The 17,582-nt window shown below is 39.3% G+C and overlaps 1 protein-coding gene and 1 non-coding gene across 2 annotated transcripts in view; both read left to right on the plus strand.

Annotated features, from left to right (window-relative positions):
• The first annotated feature begins 145 nt into the window (after positions 1-145).
• Positions 146-17,582, plus strand: part of MRPL13 (mitochondrial ribosomal protein L13) — a 36,565-nt gene continuing 19,128 nt past the window's right edge. The window contains exons 1-5 of the mRNA XM_062627098.1: positions 146-265; positions 987-1,110; positions 3,288-3,381; positions 6,280-6,340; positions 17,462-17,548. Of these exons, the coding sequence (XP_062483082.1) occupies positions 239-265; positions 987-1,110; positions 3,288-3,381; positions 6,280-6,340; positions 17,462-17,548 (393 nt within the window). The 5' untranslated portion in view covers positions 146-238. The remainder of the gene's footprint in view (positions 266-986; positions 1,111-3,287; positions 3,382-6,279; positions 6,341-17,461; positions 17,549-17,582) is intronic.
• LOC134168052 (U1 spliceosomal RNA) lies at positions 4,262-4,419 on the plus strand. The gene has a single exon (XR_009966391.1). It is a non-coding gene; the product is annotated as a U1 spliceosomal RNA (small nuclear RNA).

Here is a 17,582-nt window from a genome sequence, read left to right on the forward strand (position 1 = left end):
AGGGACGGGACAGGGACGGGGACGGGGACGGGGACGGGGACGGGACGGGGACGGGACCGGGACCGGGACCGGGACGGGGACGGGACGGGAGCGGGAGCGGGAACGGGAAGGAGACGGAACCGCAGCCGCTCCAAACGGCCCGCGCTACCGCCCTTGCACCGCCCCTCGCAGGACTGTGCTTCCGCTTCCCGCCGGTGCAGCGGCCTCGGAGTTCCACTTCCCGTCAGCCGCGGCGGCTATGGCGAGTTACACGAAGGCGGCCCAGGTAAGCACGGAGCGCGGCCCTCCTCTTCGGGTCAGACTGTGTAGGGGCGGCCGCTGCTCCGAGGGTGGCCGCAGTGGCGTGGAGAGCTGTCGTGAGGGAGCGGGCAGGAGCTCGGGACGGAGGGGCGGCAGGTTCCCATGGGTGGTCTGACGTTCCGCAGGACTCCTTCCCTCCCCTTGTCGTGGAGCGGCGATTGTGCCAAGGGGCCTGCTGGCGGGCCCCGAGAGCTCTCAGCGTGTGGCCTGTCGGCTGCAGGCAGCGCCGGCTGGTCGTGTTCATAAAGCGACCTTTAGGGAAGTTGTGCCCTTCACTGAGAGGGAAGGAGATGCCAGGCGTTACATAGCCTACTGCCCCTGCAGTTAGGAGATCGGCATGTAAGCAAAATCCTCTGAGCTGGTAACCTTACAGTGTTGTTGCCGTCACACACTGGAAGTGTGCACAGTGGTGGGTGTGTTGCAGTGTGTAGCATCGTTCTCCGTCCATGAAAAGGTTATTTGGAGGGGTTGTTACTGAATATTAGTATTTCTTCTAGTATTTTGGAGGGTGAATAAACTCCAAAATTTAGAGTTTTTGGAGTTTATTAAAAAAAAAAAGTTGGAGTTTATTCCAAAAATAAAGAAGTCACAAGAGTGTGAATAAAGCGATGATCTAATTAGAGAAGGTAGACTTACGTGTAGAATTGTGGTTTTTTACTTTAATTACTACCTCTCTTTCTCTTTAGCAATGGGCTACTTTTGCCAGAGCCTGGTATCTTCTTGATGCAAAGTTGCAGCCACCAGGAAAAATAGCAGCTGAGACTGTACTCAGACTTGAAGGCAGGCATAAACCTATTTATCACGCGCTAAGTGAGTATTACTGAGTAGTTAAAAGCAAATTTGCCTTCCTTCACTTGTATCTTTCTTCTGATTTCAGCTTTAAAATCGAGCCTGATATATAAAGTTACATTTTGTAAATCATAAATGGCTTTGTTTTCCTTCTTATCTCTTTCCTTATTACTCCTTTACAATCTTATGTCATTGTCTTTACCATATGGAGCTCATTATGAATATATATGGTTTCTTTTAAGTAGCTGAATTACAGTGGGTTATGCTTTCATTTTTTTAAAAGCCTTAAAACATGTTTCGTTCCCTTGATTTTAGCTGTAAAGATTTAATTCACAGTGCACACAGTGAAACACTGATACGATTCTGACTAGACCACAGTCTTGGAGTGGTTCTCCATTCTGAATAAGGTGTAGAGATGTCCTGTCTTCATGAGGCAAAAGGCACAAACTAAAACACAGGAGGTTCACTCTGAACACCAGGAAATGTGGTTTTTTTTACTGTGAGGTTGACTTGAAGTGATTGCCCAAGAGGTTGTGGAGTCTCCGTCTTTCGAGATATTCAAAAGCTGGCTCTGCTTGAGCAGAGGGGTTGGACAACATGACCTCCAGAGGTCCCTTCCAACTTCACACATTCTGTGACAATGAGGCTGGAACCTGTCTGATTTTTAAATGGGAGATTTAGTAATTGTTGACAGATGTCTTCTCATTTACATGAAAAAGTCATTTTGCTCTTTGGCAGATAAGACAATTCAGCAGTGAAGGTGTACCTGTGATCTTGTTTGTTTCTTGTAGTACCATAGTGCCTGTCACACAGTGATAAGCATTTTATAGATAATAAAAAGCTCATTGGTGGTACAGTGTTTCCTGTAATTCTCACACAGATATTTCAAGAGACTCTACTGAAACATAAAGGAAGCATTACTCTTTGTACAATGTACATACTAAAACCTGGTTTTCATAATAGAAAGTTGTTTTAAATACCAGTTCTGCTGTTGCAAATTATGTCTTCTCCACAAGATGTCACTGGAGACTAAGGCTGTCTGAAAAGTAAAGCAGGCATTGAGAGGAAATGGTTTTGGTTGTCCTGTGGGAAAGATCTTTGATACTTTTATGTCCCTGAAGTTATAAAATCCTGGAAATTCATTTCAAGTATAACTTTATTTCATCTGAAGTATTCTATAAATCAGTACCAAAGGCATTACACCTGAGTTTGGCATCGATAGGCTACTACTAGAGACATTTGATATTCTCTAAGAGAGCAGAGTATGCCTGAGTTTGTGGTTGATGTGTTTAACACTTTTTTTTTTTTTTTTTTAAGCTATCAATAATTATTTTCATGTCTGTGAAATAACAGTTCCTCTGTTGTTTTGGTTTGTTTTTAATTTGATATCCAGATACCCTTCCATAAAATCATTATTTATTTATTGTGTTGAAAAGTATCTGGAGTGAAATTTATGCTGTGGTTAGGGAAGGAAAGAAATTTGACTTCTTGTGTATTTATTTTCTGGTTTAGGGATAATCTTTTATTATTCTTCAGTCTCATTTTTTTAGATGCTGTCAGGCCTTATGCCTTAAATAAGGGGATGAAAACTTGTTCAGGAGGTTTGAATTTGGATTTTTAAGTTTCTTCTGCACCTTCAATTTCTCTCAACCCTCATCCCTTTGCATCCTGTCTTTGTAAGCAGCTTCACAATAGAGAGCGAAAAACAGTGGGCCAGATGTTTTTTTAAATGGGGTGATCTGGTTCTTTATGTTGGATTGTGAGCAGGTGTAGGTAAGCCAGATCTGTTGCTTGGGTAGGATTTGATGCTCTTCCCTGTATCCTCAAAGGAAATGACTAGCCTAGATGGAAGTGTACTGCAAACCCAGTCTGGCCCAGGTATAACTTTAGGCTGCAGTGTTAGTCTATAATATCTAGAAGCAGCCGCAAAGATTTGTCTTCTGATGAAAGATTTGGCAAGTAGTTTTTCAGTCTTGTGAGCTAACAGCTGACAATATGTACATTTAATTACAATTTAGTCCTAATTAAAATGTAGGAGGAAAAATGCATGTACCTGAAGTATGTGTTTTTACTATATGACAGGAATTACTGAAGTTATAAGCGTATTTATGTGTTACTATGTATATATCACACAGTAGTTATTTTGTTGATTGCCTCTATGGTTCCCTTAATACTTTCCACTAACTTCTGCATTGTAGATGACTGTGGAGATCATGTTGTTGTAATAAATACAAAACACATTGCCTTCTCTGGTAACAAGTGGGAACAGAAAGTGTATTCGTCACATACTGGGTAAGCTTCATAATCAATATGCAAATAAGCTAGCAGTTGATGTAATCTCATATTTGCTTAATAGCTAAAGTCTTTTTTAGCATATTGATTCAAAAAGGAATTCCCATTTACATGTTTGGAGTTTTGTTTACTCGTGTTATGATGTTAAAAGTGATGCAAATCTTTTTCTTTCTTTCTTTGCCCCCCACCCAGTGTGTGTTGTTAGGGAAAGAATCTAAAGTAGTTGGAGCAATTGAGTAAGTGGTCAGATTTGGTGAGCCAGGTTGTTTTGTGTGAAGCTGTGAAGCCAGTGATGGAATGATGGGGATTATTCCGTTTATTAAGCAGTAGAAAACATTCCTATTGACACCTTATATCTAAGATATATGTGGCTGCCAACTTCAGTTACTTTATTCTACAAGTACCTATTTACCTAAGAGTAAATATCAAGATTGATTATTGAATCAGAGGAAAAAAAAAAAAAAGAAAAAACTAGTAAGAAATAAAATGCTCTCAAGATGTACTGATACATATGTGTACTATATATATGTGTACAATATGTTTTTCTGGGAGGCATAACTTATTTACAATGTAAGTGCAATAACCCATTGCAAACAGTATGGCAACGATAAGTTTGATGCTCACAGTGATGACAACTAGATAAGAATCTATAAGTCAAATATATGCAGCCATGAGATGAATAAATCACACTGAGAAAGCTAATTTTGCTAGTACTGATGTTTCAGTCCTGAAATTCCTTTGCTGAATTGCTGAGTTCTTGTTTGGTTGATGGAAATTAATACACTCTTTTCATTCCTCTTCCACCCTTATGACTCCTTAAAAATTTTCACTCAAAACTTCTACGTAAGTTAAAGCACTTCGTGTGAGTGCTTACACACTTATACTTACCTGGCAGTGGAGACATCATGATCAAGCATGTGGTTTTCCCAGGGCGAGGCTCATCCCTTGCACTCCAAGTGTGCTGACCCCTGTGATTTCCTCAAACACAGAAAACTCGACTGCATAATTTGTAGTAGTGGGGGGGACTAGGGCAATCTGGCTGTGACATCTGTCACCCCATTGATCGACAGGGTTGATTCAGCTGATCTGGCTGGTTAGGCGGGTATCCCCTTCCTCCCTCACTGCTCTGCATGCGTCCCTCCCGAAGCTGTGCAGTCAGTCAAAGAGGAAGACCTTCCCTGATGCAGTACCGTTTATCAGTCACGGGTATACAGTAGCTGGGCTCCCCTGCTAGAGCCTCCAGACAAGCTCAAGGTCCAGTTGTAGGAAAATGTAAGGTAGTCAAGCTTCCAAGACTGCAGACACATCCAAGTGAGGCGCTACATGTGGCAGTCTGTTTTTTGTTTTTTTTTTGTTTTTTTTAACCATGCCAAGCATAAGGTCCTACACTTGGGTCGGAGCAATCCCAGGCACAGCTACAGGTGGGGCAGAGAAGAGATTCAGAGCAGCCCTGAGGAGAAGGACTTGGGGGTGTTGGGCGATGAGAAAATGAACATGAGCCAGCTTCAGTGTGCGCTCGCAGCCCCAAAGGCCAACCGTATCCTGGGCTGCATCGAAAGGAGCGTGACCAGCAGGTCGAAGGAGGTGATCCTGCCCCTCTACTCTGCTCTCGTGAGACCTCACTTGGAGTGTTGTGTGCAGTTCTGGTGTCCTCAACATAAAAAGGACATGGAAATGTTAGAACAAGTGCAGAGGAGGGCCACGAGGATGATGAGGGGGCTGGAGCACCTCCCATAGCTGCTCCCAGCACCCAAGGCTGAAAAAGTTGGGGCTGTTCAGCCTTGAGAAGAAGAGGCTGCATGGAGACCTCAGAGCAGCCTTCCAGTATCTGAAGCGGGGCTATAAGGGTGCTGAGGAGGGACTCTTCATTAAGGACTGTAGCGATAAGACAATGGGTAACGGGTTCAAACTTAGGGGAGGTTTAGATTGGATATAAGGAAGAAGTTTTTTACTGTAAGGGTGGTGAGGCACTGGAATGGGTTGCCCAGGGAGGTTGTGAATGCTCCATCCCTGGGAGGTGTTCAAGGCCAGGTTGGATAGAGCCTTGGGTGACATGGTTTAGTGTCAGGTGTCCCTGCCCATGACAGGGGGTTGGAACTGGATGATCTTAAGGTCCTTTCCAACCCTAACTGTTTATGATTCTATGATTCGAAGCGTTGCGTGTAAGTTTTGAGTAAATGAAAAGAATTGTGCGATTAAAACAAATGCTCATATCTGTGCAGTTTCCGAAGAGGGCATGATCTCATGGTGTTGAGTTTATTTTCATTTCACTCAGGTTGATACCTAATAATGTAATTAAATCAAAATGAAACCCAGCTTTACTTGATATTCATGTCATTTCTTGCACCACTGTATCCTTAAAGTATATGCATAAGTGTGAATTAGTGCAACTTCACCATATCTCATAGACTTTAAACAGATGGATGCATTGCAGTAAAAGTCAAATTTTATTACTGTAGGCATGCCAAGTCATGCTAAGATTTATTTAAAATAGTAAGAAAATAATAAATACTGTCCGAAATGGTTGTTTAGTATGTCAGCCACAGACTGGTTGCGAGTCTTGATCATCTTGGAATACTTCCAGGTTTTACGTATCTTACTCCCACTGTATTCTGTAACTATGATGGTGTACTTTATAAGCAGTTTTAAAAACATATCCATCTGCTTGTGAAACACAGACATTTTCATAATCCAAGTGAATAAATAAGAAAGTATGAATGTTGTTAAGCTTGGATTCTTGACAGGATAGTACCTTTTTAATAAAATTTAGTGAGAACAACTTCATTTTTTAAAGGCTTGCAATACCATTGCCCTGTTGTTCAAGATGTAGTGATATTTGTGTTAACAATGTGCTTGAACATATAGCTTTAAGCTTTTATGTTTATTCTGGTTTTATAGCTATCCTGGTGGTTTCAAACAAGTGACAGCAACTCAACTCCATTTAAAGGATCCAACTGCTGTAAGTGTTTCCCCTTCTTCCCTTTTACTTGCAAAGCTGTTTTGTTTTCATTTAATTAGCTCCTCTAAACAAAAGGGATTGCTCACCTTTTAGCATGTCTAAAGCTAAATCACATTTTGCTAACAGCTCTTAGAAGCTTGACTTGTAACAGTGTTTTTGTAAGCAGCATGTTTTGAGGGTTAGGCTGTAGGTTGTGCATTTTTGTGATTCTTCCACGCTGTCCAGATGAGCAAATCGAGTTCATTTGCTTCACTCATTTTTGACTGATTTACTTGCTTTTAGTTTCAGGGGTCTGACCTTTCTCACAAGCCAACTGCCTCAAGTTAGACTTAGCTAAGTTGTACTTCAGCTTATTGACCCTACTACTTTTTTAAGAGCCAGCAAGAATAATGCTAATCTTAAAAGTGTTAGAAAGTACAACTGTCTCTTCCAATAAAATTCAATTTTAGGTTTTGTTAAATACTTACTTTATAGAAAGCATCTTTCATGCTGTGTATTTATGTTCATGCTCTGTGAAAGAATTGGAAATGGTGATTAAGTTGAAATTAAGCATCTTTACTAAATGTGTGTATCAGACTATTGTAAATTCTGAACATCAGTGTTGATGTGTTTGTTACTGATTAACAAAGTAGGGTATTAGATACAAACATTTTGGGATGTTGACTTACGCAGTTAGGAAGTTTTACTAGGAGTTTGAGTGGTCAGCATTGGAGGAATGAGTTCGCTCAATACTGGTGTTTCAGAACATGGTATGAGGTCCACAGAAAAATAACACATATTTATGTGTATTTTTGACTCTGAAAGGGTTTAGCTTGGGTCACCTTACATATAAAATAGAAAAATGCTTCTTCTTTCTCATAGAAATAAATTTTATCTGCTGTAAAAATCCTGGGGTTTGATAATGATTTTTTTTTTTTTTTCATCTATGATTTAGAACTCCTGGTTTGTCCCAAGACTCTCTTACACAAGACATTGTACTCAGTAAAAACCAGTCTGCCATATGAATTTGTCTGGTTTTCGTTTTTACTTTTGCAAATTCCTCATTTAAAGTGAAATTAAATCCCACAGTTCAATATTATTTTCATCTAGAATTTTTTGAAACTTAAATGCTTTTGAGAACAGGCTCTAAGATAGTTGTAATTCCTTTGGGAATTAACTGACATTTCCACATCTAAAGTGGATTCGTTGACCTTTTTCTTTGAGCTTCAGGCAGATCCTGTGCACTGGGAGGCAGTATAGGACAACTTGTTTGTTAGGGCCTGAGACTTGGATGTTTTATAAATTACCTTCTGGCATTCATTCTGAAATACCTCTTTGCTTGCCAGACTCATAGATGAATTTCTGTGCAAACAGAGGAGGGTTACATGCATTGCCAATAACTATAGCATGTTGGACAGAGGCTCAGCTAATGGTGATGTGGCTCAAGGCTTGGACTGATTTAGGGAAAGAAACTTCTTTTTAACATAATTGTGGAGAGCTCTCAAGCAGTTAACTCTTTCATTCTATTCAAGTGAAGCATTCAGATGTCCCTTTGCTGAAGATCTCTCATATGTATTCTTGTCATATTAATAGGAGTGGATGGCAGTTATTCATGATATATTTTGTATGTGTGGCTGTGTAGGTTTTGACTTGCAAGTGATTTTTGGGTAAGAAATATTTATTTACCATGTGAATTTTTTGGTGTGAAATACATCGGGATATAACAAAGATGGAAATTATGATGGTATTTTATTAATATGTTTTGTATTTAGAACTAGCTGTTAAAACCTGAAAAAGGATTACTGTAAAGAGAGCAATGCCTAGCCTAAGTAACATTTGGATCTTCAAAATATGAGTTAAGTGACGCATAGTTACTGTGGAGGCTTTCATAAATCACTGTCTTGAATTGAAAAGAGACCTTTTCTCTTTTAATCATGTTAAATTCTTGTGAAGCCAGTGGAAATAGGCAGGTTGTAGGAAGTAGACTATATCTTTCTATGGAATCAAAGTCTTCATTCTGTAAAGCCTTGTTTTCATCCTGGAGGCTACTATTTTTTCTCTGCTCTTGCTCCTATTGTCTCCTGCGAGTTCATTAAATGAGTCATTATTTTTGGAAATAGTGCTGTTACAGAAATTAATGCATTAAATTAATGGAAGAGATTACTTCCAAGGAAAAGGATGTTGATATAGCACCTTGTAAACTTGCATGGTGTTACATAGAGGTTTAGCAATGGATGTGATATTTTCGGTTTGTGTAAGAGGTAGATTAAAGCTTGTATTATTCTGTGAGTGTGTGTGTATATAATAGGACTGCAGCATTGCGTAGCACTGTTTTTACTTATATGTCTAACTTCAAACATACAAATTCCCCATGATAAATAATTTTCCATTACTGTTTAAACATTTTTTCTAGTATAGAGAGATACTGGGTTTAGGAAAAACTGGTACAAAGCTAATAGCTAATTAAAAAGGTTCTAATGAGTAATTTGATGCAATGTGATATGGTTTATGCTTACACTGGGGACTGAAATTCATAAGTATGTTTGCTGGAATTTAGACACATTTACTGCACTATCAGCCTTGATCGTTTCTAATTCCTTCATACGGTACCAAGATAGGGATGGATGATCTGATATTCTTGCTTAACAGAGGTCGACATCATTACAGCTATCTTCCCAACTCTGGACCTTCTGCATCAGAAGGATTTGTACTGAATTTTGAATATGCGCATGCATTTTTTCATAGGACCATAGGATAATCCAGGTTAGAGAAAACCTTGGGAGATCTCTAGTCTAACCTCCTACTCAAAGCAGTGTCAGCTATTAGGTAAGATGAGGCTGCTGGGAGCTTATCCAGACTGGTCTTGAGAGCCTCTTATGGCAACCATTTCCATGCCATGACCTTTTTTGTTGAAACACAAAAAACCCTGTGCCTATTGTAAGTGTTTAATCTCAGATGTATAATTTTGCATCTGAGATTCACAAAGCATTACTATATTTTTTCCACTTCCAGGTATCTTTCAAGTTAATATGGGGCAGTGAATACAAAAGGAGGTCTTCACATTTGATGTTTTATATAGAACTTAGTTCTGTGTTCATTCTGCCAAGTTTTTCAGCACTTCAGAAAAAAGTATTTTATGGAAGAGTTGAAATTACAGTGTGCTGAAAAGATATCAAAAATAAATAGTCTGCACATTTTTACCTTTAGCACCTTTGAGTGCCTTTGGGAGGCGTGGGGAGAGGAGTGTCTGTGAATCTGTAGTATTTTCCATGTCTGTTGTAGTATCTTCAGTTGTCTGCTCTTCTGGAGAATAGCAGAGAATAGCTCTTGTCTATTGAACTTGGCCAGGCTACTTTAGGAAGTGTTCATTGAAGAAAAGAAAAATATTTTCTTCACTTTTCAGCCTTTTTTTGTCTCTTACTTAGATTTAGTGTAAATTCTTGGACCATCCATAGAAAAGAGTATTTAGTATCTTCTTTAGGTGGAGCATGACAGTTTATTTCTGTAGTTCAAAACACCTTCTCTGTTCTTCAGGTTAATACAATGCTAATACTCTGTATGATATTACTATTCCCTTAGGATAGATATTAAGAGACAATAGTAATTTCCATTGTAGGTTGCTAAGAAAAATCTGTTGCAAAGGTTTGGTGTGTTTTCTTTGACAAGGAAGCCTTTTGAAAAGAAAGGAAACAAGTAAACCTTGTCTTTGAGACGACGTGCTTGGAATGCATAGAAGTTTGGGGATTTCTTGTTTGTTTTTAATGAAATTTGCAGCAGTCTTGTTTAGCTGGAAAAATGCTGATAGGCATGAGACCAACAGTTTCAAAATTGATCTTTAAAGCACTAGGTACAAGGAGACTAAAAGATGCACCTTTAAACCTCACAGATGTGAGAGGGAGCAAAATTTACTTGGAAAAATTTTTCTGGGAAAATCTTACAGCTTCTTATTAAAAAGATGTTGACAGATCCCATCTGTAGAAACAGGTAGTAATACTATTAGGACAAAGTTTTCAATCAATTTCTTACTCTATTTCTAATTTTAGAAGTAAGCAAAACTTGGCTTAGTTTTTTTTTTGGGGGGGGGAGTTTCTGCTGCTGCCCCACGCCCCCCCCAAAAAAATAAAAGGGGAACATCACGTTTGGCTAATACCAAGTGCTCAGTGAGAGGTTGACCTTTGCAGTATTCAGAGGCTGTAGTGCCTCTGACAAAGAAATAATGGACAATAATTGTTCAGAATGAATGGTACCTGCTAGGGAAGATTATTAAGCCAGGCAGGGTAGCTCTGTGGAAATGTGCAGCGAGGGTGAGGAAGCCTTCGGGGGTGTCAGGGTTCTGGTTTGTTCTGCTGCTGGCACTGATACTAAGGGGCTTAAAATGTTCCAATTCTCCTTTTGAATGCTCTTTAGCAGCTGCTTGTGGGTATAGACTTGCCATTATATCTGCATAATAATGATCTTTTGAAGAAAAGGCCAGACAGAAAACACAGTTAAATATTGCTGTTGGTATTTGAAAGCCTGTTTTCTTTGCCTCAGTAAGGGATGGTTGATACAATAATATGTGTGTCTACACACTAGAAGACAATTACTGAAGCACCAGATAAAATAGCTTTTTCTTCTGTTACTATGGAGAAAGGTTTTTAGTTAAGTAGAGCAAAACTTCAAAGTATGGATTAGTAGGCACACAGAAGTTAGCATGGCATAGGGAGAAGAATACTGTAATGGAACCTGTTATCTTAAAATCTCTATGTGCTCTAAATAAGTCTTAGAGCTGGCTTGGTCTTTTGCTTCGGAGTAGACAAAAGTACTTCTTTGTTTAAAAAAAGTCTTAATCCATTTCTTATTTGAATTTGCGAGACAAATTATTAATTTAAAGAACACAATAAACTTCTAAGTTTAATTGCTGAACAGTAGTGGAAAGAAAAATAGCATGCGTTGGAAGTTTGTCTGTGACCAAATAATTTTTATGACAGTACTAAGTAAATTCACTATTGCTGTACTACTTGTACAACTGTCAGAGGTAGAAAGGTGAAGTCCTTTGTATGCTTTTGTAACATATGGTGGGAAGAACAGTATCATGTACAGAGCAGAAACCCAGGAACTGGTAGAAGGAAGATGTAGTATCAAGCTGTATCTCCGAGTAATTGATGTATCTCCTGAAATTCTTTTAGGGTTTGGTTTTTATGCCCTGTAATTAATCATTTTGTTTTCTCTGGAGCTGTGTCCTTCCCATGTTCTAAAGATGCTTCCTGGTGATTATTGGACTTCATTCAGCTGCAAGGGTAGATTTTCCTCTGGAAATTCAGCCAATTATTTTGTGCTTCTCAGGACTAGGAGTGGTATTGCTATGTTGATTTCCTTCTTTAAAGTATGTTACATCTGCCAAAGAATCTTTCTTAGAACTTGCATCAGGCAGAGTCTGCAACTTGCACGTGAGCCAAAGCCTATCACAAAGCTTGAAATGTTCAAGCCTCACACAGTGTTTCAAATAAATGTATTTTTAATTTATTTGTACTCATAAAATGTTAAACCATGTAGTATGGGACTGAAAGGGCAAGAGTTTTTCTAGAGCTGCCTTCAGATTCCTTTCCTCCTAATTAGCCGTTTACATTGAAACTAAAAGCCTAATGTCATATAACTGTGATTAAGAGCATGTCTATGCTGTAAGTATAGAAGTTAGCCAACTTGCAGTATTCAAGGTGACAGTTGTAACCAGAGCTGTAGGAATTTTGTAATTAAAAAGAAATGGGGGCAAACAGCATTCCAGTACTTTAAAAATCCCTAAATATTATTGCTCTGATGGCTGGATACATCTGATGTGTTTTCTTGATGGTCGAAGTGTCATGGCCTTTAAGAGCAAGTATTTGTGAGGATATGATGGAATTTTTCAGGTTGCTAGTACTAAAGATAAAGGAAAGGGTAGAGGACGCAGTTGGAATCCATAAAGAACTGGATAAACTGTTTAACTGTACTACTTAGTTTTAAACTGAGACTGAGGTTGCAGAGACCTATATGCAGGGGGACCTCTTTGCCAGCATGAAATTCCACAGATACCAGCTGAGTTTTATACCTTTCATGTAAAATTAAACTTTTACAATTTTAGTAGTTCAAAGTAAGCATAATCACATAGAAAACAGTGAGAACTGTCTTTTATTACAAACATGCAGAAAGGTGTTGTTAATTGCTTAAACAGAATGTTCAGATGTGTGCTTTCAGGGAGCATTGAAGCTGGGTTTGGGTTTTGCTTGAGCTCAGTAGCAAACTTATTTTTGCAATTCCATACCTTTTTAGTTTAGGGTTGATGTATTTTTAGTAAAACTTGAGCATGTTCAGGTAACAGGAGAGCCCTTACTTAACACCCTGTAAATATTGCTGGTTGGAGCTGCCTTTTCTGTTACACAATCTTACTCAGGTTGCAAAAGCAGTCCTTACAACTTCAGTTAAGCCTGTACTTTACTAACTTCTTTGACTTGTCATCACACCAATCAGAGTGAGGTTTTGGCTCTAGACAGAATTTGGGGCAAGGAACTGAATGTAAATTTGGTCTTGCCAGGAGCTGGGTTTGGATTTGTTTTGGCTTGTAGAAGTCTTTGAGGCAGAAATAACAATGAAGGAAGTTAGAGGTTTTCTAGCACTGTTTTCTCTGTCCTAGGTTCCTGTATGGCCTTCTGTTCTGTAGGTGGACTAACAACTTTACAATAAATCAATAATACAGGTATAGAACAGTGCAGCCTTTTTAATCTGCACTCCAGTTTGCTTAGTAATACACTTGCTTGGCTTTTTACAGATCTCAAATAATAGGTTATCACCACCTCTATGCACCTTTTTTTTTGTTGTTGTTTGTTTCTTTCTTTCTTTTTTTTCTCTTCTTGACCAAGATGAATGAGCTTGAGGAGTTAGAGATGGGCATCTGCCTTTCAGCTGTTCCAGCAAGGAAATTATGATCACTTGCAGAAACCGAGGCTTTGTTCCCTCTTTGTCTCTACTCTGTGTTGCTGAGGCAGGGAACATGCATGCTCAAACCCAAGATTATTCCTCCTCTTATTTTCCACATATAGGTGGCCATATTTGCAAGTGGCTCAGCCATTAAAGGCTCTGTGATAACCACAAAAACATATAATTAAAAAATTAGCTATTTGAAATGTCTAGCTAGTAAGTTACCAGTTTGTTTCATCTGAGAGTTCATTCAATTGCATTGAAGCTCCAGAATGGGAGAGAACAGTGAAGTCCAGTTTCCTGTTCTGGATCTGGCAGGGATTTAATATCTTCACCAGTGACATAGAGAGTGGGATTAAATGGACCCTCAGCAAGCTGGTGAATAACACCAAGTTGAGTGACACAGTTGATTCACTAGAGGATTCACTAGAGGGAAGGGATGCCATCCAGAGGGACTGTGACAGGCTTGAGAGTTGGGCTCATGCAAACCTTTGAATTTCAACAAGGCCAAGTGCAAGGTCCTGCACCTGAGTCTGGGCAATCCCGAGTATCAGTACAGGCTGGGGGATGAAAGGATTGGGAGCAACCCTGTGGAGAAGGACTTAGGGAAACTGGTGGAGTGTGCACTCACAGCCCAGAAACCAATCAGAGGAAGGCCATGAAAATAATCAGAGGGATGGAGCACCTCTCACATGAGGAAAGGCTGAGAGAGTTGAAGTTGCTCAGCCTGGAGAAGAAAACATTCTGGGGACACCTTTTTATGGCCTTTCAGTATGTAAAGGGGACTTTGCAAGAAAGATGGACAAAGACTTTTTTTTTTTCCAAGACCTATAGTGACAGAACAAGGGGGAATGATTTTAAACTGAAAAAGGGTAGATTTAGAATAGATATTAGGAAGAAATTATTTTCTGTGAGTGTGGTGAAACACAGGAATGGGTTGTCCTGAGAAGCTGTAGATGCCCCATCCCTGGAAGTGTTCAAGGCCAGGCTGGATGGGGCTTTGAACAACCTACTGTAGTGGAAGGCGTCCCTGGTCATGGCAGGGGATCAGAAGGAGATGATCTTTAAGGCCTCTTCCAGCCCAAGCCATTCTATGGTTCTGTGCTCTGCCTGGCAGTAAAAAATGGTTTGTGATTCATGTGGAGGTGATTTTTCTGTTGCAGATCTCATGGTAATGCACTTCTTGCATGTGTGAGTGTGGTGGTTTAAACCCAGCCAGACAGCTTGTTCACTCACTTCCCCCCCTTCTTGCCCTCCCCCTACTCCCGGAGGGACAGGAGAATCGAAAAGAATGCAACTCCCACGGGTTGAGATAAGAACAGTTTAGTAACTAAGGTATAACACAAATCACTGCTGCTACCACCAGTAATAACAGTGATAAAGGAAATAACAAGGGAAGAGAATATAACATCTCACCACCAGCCGACCGATAACTCGCCCCCCCAGCCCGACTAAGCACTGACCGATACCTCCTCCGACCCTGCAGTCCTAGCCCTTCCAGGTAGCTCCCAGTTACCTCCTGGGCATGACGTGCTGTGGTATGGAATACCTCTTTGGCTAGCTTGGGTCAGGTGTCCTGTCTCTGCTTCCTCCCGCCTTCCCCTCCTCCCTGGCAGAGCATGAGGCTCACAAAGTCCTTGGCCAAACCAAAATATCGTTGTTATCAGCTCTGTTCCTAGGCCGAAAGTCAAAACACTGCACTGCACCAGCTACCAAGAAGGAGAAAAATGACTGCTACTGCTGAACCCAGGACAGTGAGAGGGCACAGAAAGCCAAATGTATTCTTGAACAGCATGGAGATTGGCAGATGTACCAAAGCATACCTTGGATTATGCTTATTGCACTTAGCATACTGTTCTATAGAAATGGGTATTGAAAGTATAATTATCTATAATCATTCACTGTCCTTTATCAAAGTCCTGCTTTCATGTTAATCTGTTGTGACCTGAGGTTGTCAGTTCTGCAGTGACAATACAGAACATTGAGAGTATTTCTTCATTGTTTAACTTAAGCATATAAATCAGTCATTCTTTTCCAGTATGGCTTTTTAATAGGCTCATTTTTACAACTGAACTGTTACCTTTGTAGTGTGGCTAAAAAAATTAGGTTGGGTTTACCAGGCAGAAGCCTCCCCAGCCAGAATAGACCAGCTGTTTGTCCAGCTCACTGGTTTGTTTCGACAGATGTCTGTGCCACATGCTGCCGAGGAAGATCAAAAATGACACATAAACATTGGCTGTTTGAAGAAGTAAAACATTTAACAATGTTCATTAAAATATTTTAAAGTCTTTCTTTTTATTGGAGTGAAATAATTAATTCATAGGGCATATATTGGCCCTGTGTATGTACAGTTTACTAATCTGAGGAATTAGCACTGGTTCTATCACAATCTGAAGTTAAAAGTGATTTTTACGTAAGGAAAAATATCCCCACAGTTAGGCAATGTGTTGTGAAGTATCTGGATCTATCATTTTACGTGTGATTTAATTTGATCTTTTATTGGCTATAAGTAAAAATACTGGGTAGAAAGGAAAATAAGTATATGACATGAAAATTATTAATGGCAGAAGAGCTGTTCACATGAGCTGCTGCTCATATCTATGTATTTTCTTATATTGTTATGGTGTCTGTCTTGATTTTCAGTATTCAGTGAAGTAAACCAGTCACAGTCCATTTTCTGTCTTCATCTTATGTTCTTTGTCTAAGCACATGACTAAATAAACTGTAGTTTTCTGTACAAGCAAGCTACAGTTTATCCCTAAAAGCATTAGTTTTCATCTTTTTTTCTAATAGTTTCTTATTAACTTTTATTAGAGAAGGTATCAACACTTTACATTACTCTGCCCAACCTGATGTACTTTATCTACATATATGTATGTTTTAATTATATTTGTCCATGGGTTTGGTGGTGGTACTGGCTGCATAACATCTGAGAATCTGCGTGATGTTGAGGGTTCTCTAAATGACTTCAGAGTTTCTCAAGGCTTTTAATGCACATTTAAGAGGATTCTAAGACAATGTTACTGTCTGCTACGCGGCAAAATGAAAATAATACTGGGGCCAAATTAGCTTGAGTGTTGGCTAACTTCAGAATTCAAGTAGAAATGCCTGCAAGCTTAAGAACCTGCACTTCCCGTTAATTTCACTTGCAATAATTAATCATTCTACCATAATTACGTGGTTCCAGCTGGGAAATCAGTGTTAGTCATTGTCTCTAAAATTTCAATTTAATTCCTTTAATTCATTTACTTAAAGGAAGTGAGTTTGCTTAATACTTTTTTCAAAACGCCCAGATGCCTGGGAGATTCATTTGTACTTAGTGCACTGCATTTCAGTTTGGCTTATCGACTTCAGCTTAAGGTTGCACTAAGCATTCCTGATGTGGAGCTACTTTATGTCTGGGTGGTGTGGAGCACACCTCCTGCTTACCAGATTGCACATAGGTCTAACCCTAAGTGCATTGCTGTCCTTTCTAAAACCCTTTTTGTCTCCTACAGTTGCATGCCTTGTTTTACATTTACAGATGTTCTCTATAATGATGTGTTTTGTATTTAAATTACAGGCATCTATCTATACTAGAGTCCATGAGAAATCCTGTTGAATTTTGTTACTTTTCAATAAGCACAGTCTAGTATAGATGAACAAATTCCATTCATTCCTGATGCTCAGAAATGAGATTGTTCATCTGGAACTAATAACGAGAGAATAAATTATAAATATATATAATACGTTCACAATGCAGTGTTTTGGTGTGTCAGCATTGCTTAAGATAGGATGTATTAATTATGTAGAAATGTCAAACACAGCAAATCCATGTTAAACTAGTTTCTGGGAACCCTTGGTAAATTTGTTAGAACCTATCCAGTTTTTGTGGTATATAAAAAAGCTTCTCAATTCTTTTCAAAGTTGAATGATCATATGCAGTCATCCACAATGCTAAATATAGCTCTTACCTTTCTGAGCTGAAATTTTCTGTATGGCTGTTAGAGTAAGTCTTTATATGATGGAGAGTTAGTATTTCTTCTGCCAAAACAGAAGTCTAGAGGTCTAGAGCACCTTTGAATGTGGTGCTAAAGTTCATCAACATGGAAGAAGTTGACTGAAAACAGGTTCAGTTACTTGTGGAATAGGCAGAGGGAAACGCAGCTTACCTTTTTCGTGTTATTTGTGGCCTCCCTGATTATTTGTTACCATCTTATCTTTCCTCAGATAGTTAAACTCACTGTTTATAGAATGCTTCCAAAAAACCTTCAGAGAAGAACTATGATGCAGAGACTGCACCTGTTCCCAGAAGATGTGAGTAGTCATGCAGTTATATTTTCATTCTTGT

Source organism: Pezoporus occidentalis, unplaced genomic scaffold, assembly GCF_034315485.1.
Source record: "Pezoporus occidentalis ecotype Australia unplaced genomic scaffold, CSIRO_AGI_Poc_V1 ctg3, whole genome shotgun sequence".
Lineage (NCBI taxonomy): Eukaryota > Metazoa > Chordata > Aves > Psittaciformes > Psittacidae > Pezoporus > Pezoporus occidentalis.